The sequence below is a fragment of the Nannobrachium achirus genome, assembly GCF_963921795.1.
Source record: "Nannobrachium achirus genome assembly, chromosome: 21".
Taxonomy (NCBI): Eukaryota; Metazoa; Chordata; class Actinopteri; order Myctophiformes; family Myctophidae; genus Nannobrachium; species Nannobrachium achirus.
The window spans coordinates 9,761,344-9,771,343 of NC_137828.1; the positions used below are offsets into that span (position 1 = coordinate 9,761,344).

Below are 10,000 nucleotides of genomic sequence, written 5' to 3' on the forward strand. Positions count from 1 at the left end.
AGTTTTCCTCCCAGTGTGGAGGAAGAAGGCCTAGGATGTTTACTGTTGGGTTCTGTTGTGTGTAAGTGATAATAACGATTCTCACACCAGTTGTCCTGAAAACCCTCGCCTCCAGTCACTGTCATCAGTCGTGATGCATACGGAGAGAGCACTCTTCATGACGACGGAACTGTTCGCCCAGCGGTCATTCAAGCCTATATGCTCCGGCGCACGATAGTAGGGGTGGGCGATATGGTGATAATTATCGTTGAGACGATACAATGTCTCCACGATATGCCCTTTCAGAGGTATCGTATATATCGTGATACAATTGAGGGAGTCTAACCCTAACCCTAACCCTAAAAAATCCTGTTTAATCGTTAATACAGAGATTCATTGCAGAATTCAATTTAAACCTGCATTTTGGTCTAAATCAGTAGTTCTCAAACTTTAAAATGTCTCCACTTAGTATACAAATGAAACCAAATGGACCCGTAAGGGTCCATTTGGTTTCATTTGTATACTGTCAGAGTTACATACTTGTAAAGTTCAATTTAGACCTCCCAAAAGGAACCCAGAGAGTCTAGTTTTTGTCAAGGAACTTGAAAAATAACCATAAAAACCAACGTGAAAAAATAATCGTGATAAAATCGTGTATCGTGATACAGCTTGGGAAAATATTGTGATATTGTATTTTTCCATATCGCCCACCCCTACACGATAGTGTCAAGAACCACAGAGAATAGCAGACCTACAAGGTTTGCGGTGACAGCGCTCCTCAAAACAACCGGTTTGGGGATCTGTTGGGATTTGATCACATGCACTCGGCTCCTGTTTGAGATGGGGCCTAGCGCTGGCTGTGGTGCTGAACTATATCCTCACCTCTATGTACACGTTGGTGGAAGTAAAGCTCGCGTGGATGGCCACTCATTGTGTGTGTGTGTGTGTGTGTGTGTGTGTGTGTGTGTGTGTGTGTGTGTGTGTGTGTGTGTGTGTGTGTGTGTGTGTGTGTGTGTGTGTGTGTGTGTGTGTGCGTGCGACAGTGAGAACTACATCTTTGGGAAGTTTGACTCTTTCTGCAGAAGGCTGGAGAAGATCTCCGACGTGGCTTCTGTTCTGGAGAACCTGGCTTCTCTGCAGCACATGAAGGTCAGCCCTCGGTGCTCCGATGTATGTTGTGTGCAGTTAGGATGCCGTTACTATAGTTGTGAAATATTCATGTGATTTTAGTTTCATGTTAGATTAGTTTCCTGTGTAATCTTCATCAATAATTGATCAAGATTTATTATAATTGAAGTCAACAAATCTTCACCTTTGGCGACATTCAATGCACCCCAAGTAGAGATGGACCGATTGCAAAATTATTGGCCGATAACGATCCACCGGTTTTTTGAAGGTCTGACATGCCAAAACCAATTTTTTCCAATTTCCGATTTCTTTAGCTAAGAACTAGAAAATAGGGTTGCTCCAATACCCTTTTGTTCAGGCCAAGTAGGCCTACAAGACATACTTCAATTTGAGTACCAATAAGCTAGAAGAACACTAATGGCAAATCAATCACAATAGTACAATATCCAAAATCACAGACAATATCCAGTCTAATATGACCGTCTGGACTAGGCAGGAGGAAAGCACGTGACGCATGCTTTTTTTTCCTTCTTTTTGGAGACGACATTGACACAGGATTATGGAATATATCCTTACATTGCAAAAGTAATCAGCACCATCTGTATTCTGTAGGCTGCCACTAAGTAGACTGGCTGCTACTTGCTAATGTTTACTTTAGTCACAGGACCAGAGCATCATGCTGTGCAGTGCCATAGACACAATTGGCATAAAACCGGTATTTATTTCAGTGACCTGCCGGTCACCGATTCGGCCGGTTTGATATCATACCTGCCGATTTTTTATATTGCCCGATTCCGATTTCCATCCCTAACCCCAAGTCCTCCTTTCTTGAACCTTTGACTTTTAATATTTACTTGTGAAGTTCAAGTTGAATCAAGCTTGCTCCTACCTCCAGTGTTGGGGATAGCTTAACAAAAGGAACGAATAGTTACTGTAATGTATTACTTAATTGTGGTAACTGGTAATATAACTCATTACCAAACAGCAATTCAGTAATATATTATTACAATTAACCTTAGTTACTTAGTTACTTTCCAAGTTTCTTTACCGACCAGGGTCCCGTTGTCCCGTTATGAACCAATACGTGTTGTATAAATATAATTATCCACCTGTCCTGTTACCCTATGAGTACCTGCCCATCTAACTCTCATGATGAGATTTGTTTACATATATTTAGACTATTTCATTGTTCAATTTGGACATTTTGATAAAATAACTAAAAAGTAATAAGTAAGGCTCTTGCTCAGACAATAATGTAACGGAGGTGTACCGAACCTCCCCACCCGGCTTCGAACCCGGGTCTCCCACGTAAAAGTCCAAAATCTTAACCATTACGCCAAAGGGACATCTTTTTGGTCGGGGGGAGATACTAGACTTTTCAGGCTTCAAGGCTGGGGCTGCGACTCTCTCCGCCACACTAATAATGTAATGAAATGTATTACTTTTTGTATAACTTATAGTAACTTACAACAGCTACATTAGAACATGTAAAGGAAGATTCAAACACGTTGCATGGTCATGGAGCTGGATTAGAATGTGAATGGTTGACATGCTTGTGATCTGAATGTGAGGTGGAGGGTGTGGAGAAGATCTACGCTCGCTACCAGAACATCGCCTCCACCACCAAGTCCAGGAGCTACGACATCCTGGACCACCGCAAGCTGGAGGTCAGTGTGACAGTCAACATAGAACAGGGGCTAATACTGATATCTTCACAAATTGGTACCACCCAAGGTGACCGTAGGTTTTTAACATTTTTGTCTTCCTACATGTCTCTAGTTTACGTTTTGGTATGATAACCCTTTCTGAGAAGTAGCTTAATTGATGTTATCACCCGCTAGAGTCGGTGTCCCATTAACTTTACTATACAGGGGAAAAAAAGCTAAAAATAATCTGCTTTAAGTAGCATATGAGCGGTCAAACTAGGGGTTTTTCATGATTCTGAATCCATTGCAAGAATCTGTTTTGCACGAAAAACATTCCTTGCTCTAAAAACGATGGTTTGGTGGTTTGAAAAAGGGATGAAAAGTGATGAGTCATCAGTTTTCACACGTTTGAGGGGGCCGTTTTAGCCCAAGGAATGTTTTTTGTGCAAAACAGATGCTTGCAATGGATTCAGAATCATGAAAAACCTGACAACGACGATATGCTATAAATATAAGGTGCTGGGAGTGAAAATTATAATGTAGGGGTGCCTTGGATTAAAAAAAAAATATTTATGGGGTGCCCTGAGAGAAAAAAGTTTGGGGAACCCCTGCCCTAGACTTCACTTTGAGAACCATTGACATATAGTATACCCATTGTTGAATGTTATGCTGATCTAATATGTTTCTGTTTGTGTGTGCGTGTGTGTGTGTGTGTGCGTCTGGCGTGTGTGCGTGCGTGCAGTTTGACAGTGACTATGCAGACTTCCAGGTTCAGATCCAGACCATCCTGCAGTCAGTTGAGAGCCTGCTGGACTCCAATCTCCAACATCACTGTTTCACTGTTAGTTGACAAAACTAGCTACTACAAGAACTAGGGCTGTCACCATTATGACATTTTACATGACGATTAATTGTCACTCAAATAATTGCGATTAACGATTAAATTGTGTATTTGTCGTTGACAATCACATTTCTGTGTGTGTGCGTGCGTGCGTAGTCAGTGAGCATGCTGGAGGTGTTGGCGGTGTTTGAAGAGGGACTGGGCAGACAGCTGGAGCTGACAGACAGGTACCTGTCTGTCCTCCTGCACTACGGCAGAGAGATGGACGCCGTCAGGAAGACCTTCCTGAGACACAGAGACAACCCCCCCATCCCCCGCAACGCACCCCCTGTAAGCCTGTCTGTCTGTCTAGAATACATTTAAAAATTATTGATAAATATGCATGTATAATTAGTTACATACCGTTGTTGTCGGGTAGAAACCTTGTATGTCCAAAACTGTTCGCTTTGTATTTATCATTTTAAAAATGATTGAAACTAGTGAAAATAGCTAATCTACAAGCACACTACGCCTCGTACCGTGAGGCGTTGTGTGCTTATACATCTGATAGCCGCCGGGAACCAATTACCCACTGCCGCTCGGAACCAATTACCCACTGGGGGTCGTGTTGCGCATCGACCGCCTTTCAAATGGACGCAAATAACCGCCCGGTTCTTTTAAAAGCCGGGGGTTCGATTTTGCCAATTAAACGGTACTATATTACGGTATTGCACTAATAATGTGTCCCAAAATCCCAAATCTGTCTGTCTGTGTGCGTGTGTGTCAGGTGTCAGGCAGGATCTTGTGGTCTCGTCAGCTGTACAGGAAGATAGAAGCTCCCATGTTGATCCTGAAGAGCAAACTGGACCAGTTGAAGGTACATGATGTGTTCCTATTGGACCTGTTGAATGTGGTCCTACTGAGCTATACTCCCGGTGCCAAACAGTACAACAATGTGGTCATAGGCGATTCTAGCCTCTTCTAGCAGGGGGTGCAAGACTGGGTTCCTCACGCATGCACACTTGCGCGAGTGCAAACATTTTCGGATTTTGGACGGTTTATCCTGTTGTTTTAATGGGTTTGGAAGGTTTATTTTTTACCTAATTGTAAAACAATATAAACTGTGCTTTTTCTAGACACCATGAGCATATATCTATATGATTTATTTACTTATTTTTGCAACAACTTGTGTGTAAAATACATTTAAGAGAGAGGGCTTTAGGAGTAGTTCACCACCAAATTCGCCACCAGAGCTAAATAACAGACACCTTTTGGACCCCCTGGCGGCCAGGGGGTGCAAGTGCACCCATAGACACCCCTTAAAATCGCCTATTGTGGTTATTGTTTCTGTCATTTGGAACCCCTGTACAGTATGTCTAAAACCGTAACATTTCAGGAAATTGAAGGTGGAAGAATCTGTGTTCCAATGGATCCAATGTAGTTATGTTTCATTCACATGCTGTTGTTAATACTTTTTATTGGTTCAATATTTATAAAAAAAAAACACAGGTAGACTTAATGGACACTTTCACAAAAAAAAAAACTGGCGCTACTGTTGTGTGACGACGAAGTACAGTAGGTCATTAGTTTACATAACCCTTTAGACCCTCCATACTTAATAACACAGACTTGAGTTGCACTGTACTCTGTGCGTTCTTTTTTGGTCTATACCAAAGTCTCGCCAAAAATTAAGATCTACCGTACACGCCCAAAACGTTGTGACAGGTTTTGGGCTTGTAGATCTGTTATTCTTTGCTAATGTTCCCACCAGAATAGGGATGCTGGGGTTCAAGTGGTTAATAATAATGTATGGAGATTCAAGGTTTCTGGTTGGCAACTTTATACTGGCAGCTACTGGTGTAGAATGTGTCTTTTTGTTTTTGTAACTGGTAATTTCTGAAAAATAGTTATTCTTTTATCTGTCTGTCTGTCTGTCTGTCTGTCTGTCTGTCTGTCTGTCTGTCTGTCTATCTGTCTGTCTGTCAGGGGGCGGAGCTGTCTAAGGTGGTCAGGTGTTACAACAGGCTGGGTTGTGTGCTGCTGCAGCACGAGATGTTGCTCCACACCGCCTGGACGCGCACCGTGCACAAGCACACGCACACTCCCAACACACCCCTACTGGTCCGACACACACAGACCAAGGTGAGAGAGGGTGAGAGGATGTAGAGCAGGGGTCTTCGATGTTTTCAGGCCAAGGACCCCTTAGTTGAGAGAGAAGCAGGGACCCCCACAACCTATTCAGAGATTCCATATAGTTTGATCATTTGACAGCACAGTCATCAGTGTATTTTGGATACATGTAAATTTGTGTTTTCACCACTAGAACTGTCAATAGTTAATAAACTTGACCTTTCACTCTGTGCTTAGTCTGCTCTTTTCCCCTCTACACCAAAGTTATTTGCCAAAAATAGCCAATCTAAGCCGATCTAAGCTCGCGCTGCGAGGCGTTGTGAGCTTGTAGATCTGCTATTTTTGGCTAAAGTTCTCCGAATATGGACGCTAGGGTTAATATAAGTGGTTAACCCTGCAAAGCCCAGCGTTGCTTTTTGGCAACGTTTTTTAAATTTAAAAAAAAATGTTATAATTAGTTTTCCTGTTCTTTTTTCACATTAACACCACCATTAAATCCTATTGTTTAGTATTACAATGCCATTGGCCACGATATTTGCATATAAATACCCCTCACAGAGAATGACATTCACACCTCCCAGAGAAGTTGAAATTCCAGCGTCTGGACGAACAAAATCTCACTTTTTAACTGAAGCTATTCATCACTAAAACATATTGTAAAATGCCTGTAATATTGTTTTTCGTGATCATTAGAATGTCTAGAACATGTATGTTATTATTGTGAGAAATTTCCCCAAAATGCAAATTAGAGCATGATTTATGATTTATGGCTATAAAACCTTACAAAAACATTATTAATGTTTTAACATTACATTTTCCTGTTATTAGTACTCCTACAACACCATCTTATTTTAAAAAAATGTTATGGGCCAGTATAAATTAATTCGGGCCTTGCAGGGTTGTTAATATAAAAAAGGAGAAAAAAAGTTTCGATCACTCAAAGATTTGGAGGACCCCCTGTAGTAACTCTGACCCCCTGTTGAAGACCCTTGATGTAGAGATTGATGGGTGGATGGATGGATAACTGGACAGACAGATAACATCTTCGCATGTGTCTTCCCAGGAAGTGCTGGTGAACTTTGACCCCATACTGTTGGAGACGTTCCAGGAGGTCCGGTGTCTGGTCAGGATGGACATGTCCGTCCCAAAGGTCATCGGGGACATGACCTCCAGAGAACCTCAACTCAAAGCCCTCTACAACCAGTGAGAAACCTTCTGGTCCAACTAGTCTGTCCTTCTTTAGTCCACTTGTTCTCACAGAGTGATGCTTAAAGACAGGGTGAAATTAAAAACATGTTTTTCACACTTTTAGAGCATATCTGTAGTGATACTATGGCCATACCTAACACTAGATGCCAAAAAAAATAGAAAATAAACATTTTTTGTGTATATTTATATCAAAGTTCCCTAAATAGGCCATTCTTAATTACTTCCTGTGAACAGAAATTCTAAAAGTGATGACATAGACAGGTCCGCTTGCATATAAATGAACCTTTGATTACATTCACCTGTTTGTTTCCCATTGCTGGCTCCCATTACTCCCATTACTCAGATTTTAAATCCCATCGCCTGAAAGGCTGGTCCCCTCGGATTGGTTCAGAAACACACAGGCTTCCTTTTCAAACTGAAACTTCAAAATAAAATACCCAAAATAGTCATTTCATTGGGTCTTTAACACATAGGACACCATCTAGTGGTGGTGGTTAGGATATACAGTGCCACCATCCACGTACGCTTTATTTTGAAGAGCCCCGGCAGCTTCGTCATGTGCACGTGACTGTCCTCTGACGATTTCAGGAAGGAGTTTTATTTGTTTACAAACGGTCGCGAAACTAAAATCCGAACCGCGGCCGACCATCACGGCCCAGTGTATGGGTGAAAACGAGTGGATCTCGCCCTCCTCGGCGTTATTTTCACCATATTCAGAGATAAAGCCGTTTTTATGTAACAGCATAGAATAGGAGTCAATGGATAATGGAGGCTTGTAGATCTGCTATTTTCACAATATTTATCTGCGGAACCGAGTCACATTAAATGTATTGCGACAATTCCAAGTGCTTGTCAGGGTGTTCAAATATGTTTATTTTGGGGGTCACGGCCTAAAGAGAGAGAACCCCTGGTATAGAGCATTAACAAATTCATCCATCCACCACACAACTCATTCCTATGACTTCCTATTTAGCCAAGCTTTACAAACTATATATTTTTTAAAGAGAAAAAAAAAATAAGCGAATATTCGACTACGGTGAACAACGTCGAAGAGTGACTTTGATATTCGAATATTTGAATATTTGAATAGTTGGTGAATGTCTCTACTGATCTCTGTGGGTGGGTGTCCTCTCCTCTCCTCTCCTCTCCTCTCCTCTCCTCTCCTCTCCTCTCCTCTCCTCTCCTCTCCAGGCTGCTAGAGCTGCTCCAGGCCTATGGTTCAGCGCTGGCCAGGATCCCTGCTGTTCTCTCCCCACTGATGGAGCCTTTCTTCAGGCAGGTGGAGGACAGTCTGTCCCCGGGGCTCACCTCCTACTGCTGGAACTCCATCAACACACAGCCCTGTGAGAGAGAGAGAGACTAGAATACTCAGTGTTGCCGATAATTATCGTATTTGTACGATAATTAGACCCTCTGTACGATGTACAATCAATAATTCCAAAAATGCCCAAATACGATAATTTCGGCATATCGCCAAAAAGAGCGTGAATTCACTATTTTCCCTGGCTGCTGATCCAGGATCCAGTTTGGCTTCTCAAAATAAGCCAGGAAATCAGGAAATCTGACCCTAGATCTGTCCTTGGAGGCATTAAAAACACCGGTCGCGTCTTTCCAGACCAGTTTAGGCTTTTATTTGTGTAAGCTCCAGGACATTTCCTGTCTCCACGCAGCATATGTGATGCATTTTTGTCACACAGGAGTCTCAAACAAGGTTGTTTCTTGCACTAAAGACACATTTTTTGGCAAAATTACTTTTTTTTTACGCGGGTGATTTCTCTTTTTTGGCTGTGTACAATAGTTTCATGTCAAATACGATAATTCTGAGCCTCCGGTACGATAATTCAACATTTCCCATCTGGCAACACTGATAATACTGATCCTATATCTGATACACTACTGCAGGGTTCCCCAATTAGTTTTCCCCAAGGGCCAAATTATGTCTAGGTTGCCAAGCCGAGGGCCACAACATTGCAGGGGGCGACGGTGGCGTTCCCACTACTCCAGCGACAGTTTTCGTCGTTGTCGGGTGAAAATCTTGTATGTCCAAAACCGTTTGTTTTGAATGTATTATTTTAAACTAGTGAAAACAGCCGATCTACAAGCACACAACGCCTCGCGGTGCGAGGCGTTGTGTGCTTGTAGATCTGCTGTTTTCACTACTTTTGTGCGACGGCCTTGTATGATTTGCGAAAGAACGTACGTACAAATTTGGAGATACGAGATTTCCACCCGACAACGACGACTAGTGTTGTTGCTGCTCTTATACCACCATTATTACTGGGGTTGGTGTGGGCCAGACAGTAGCCCCCCGCGGGACGCAAATGGCCCGCGGGCCACCTATTGGGGAACCCTGGACTACTGTATGTAACCATGTTGTTGGACTTTGAGAGTGACTGCGGTTCATACAATCACACCAGTGTGAAGTGAGTGGTGCTGATGATGATGCTGAGGAAGTTTGAGAACCAACAAACTAGCTTGTATCTTTCTGTTTGTCTGTCTCTCTGACTGTCTGTCTGTCCATCCGTCCATCCGTCCGTCCGGCAGTCATAGACGGTGCGTATGCGTCGGTGAGGACGCTGGCGGACGTGTCCAAGGCGTCCATGGACGGGCTGGAGTGCGGCGTGGAGCGTCTCCTGGCCTCCGTGGCCTCCTGCCGGCTGCTGGAGCTTCCCGTCCAGCCGCCCGTCTGTCCCCTGGACCTCCTGCACAGCACGGAGACACATGTGAAGACTGCAGCGGGGACGCTCAGCCGGTAGACACACTGTCCACTGTCCACTCTGTCTACTGTCTCTAGTCCAGGGGTTTTCAAAGTGGGTGACGGGGCACCCTGGGGTGCCGTGTGCCGCAAGATAATTTGATAATATTTGGAATTTATTTGGACACTTGCAAAAATATTTACCGTAGTATCATTTTAAACTTGAAGTACAAAGTTATTTTCAGTCAGTTCTAACCAAATGGCTATTATCTCAACGTTTTCCTCGCAACATAATAACTAAAATATCTTCACTATCGGGCAAGTTTCAAATGTGTACGTCTTTTGGTAAAGCAAAGCTCTGCTTCATCATACAAGACTCGTTGCACAAAACTA

General features: G+C 43.0%; 1 protein-coding gene across 1 annotated transcript in view; it reads left to right on the top strand.

Annotated features, from left to right (window-relative positions):
* The window catches only part of dnah5l (dynein, axonemal, heavy chain 5 like), a gene marked incomplete at both ends in the record, with an annotated part of 142,853 nt that overhangs the window by 22,616 nt on the left and 110,237 nt on the right, over positions 1-10,000 (top strand). The window contains 9 exons of the mRNA XM_080752420.1: positions 1,023-1,128; positions 2,679-2,774; positions 3,496-3,594; positions 3,751-3,924; positions 4,361-4,450; positions 5,560-5,715; positions 6,767-6,906; positions 8,104-8,255; positions 9,457-9,664. Coding sequence (XP_080608546.1) covers positions 1,023-1,128; positions 2,679-2,774; positions 3,496-3,594; positions 3,751-3,924; positions 4,361-4,450; positions 5,560-5,715; positions 6,767-6,906; positions 8,104-8,255; positions 9,457-9,664 — 1,221 coding nt within the window. The remainder of the gene's footprint in view (positions 1-1,022; positions 1,129-2,678; positions 2,775-3,495; positions 3,595-3,750; positions 3,925-4,360; positions 4,451-5,559; positions 5,716-6,766; positions 6,907-8,103; positions 8,256-9,456; positions 9,665-10,000) is intronic.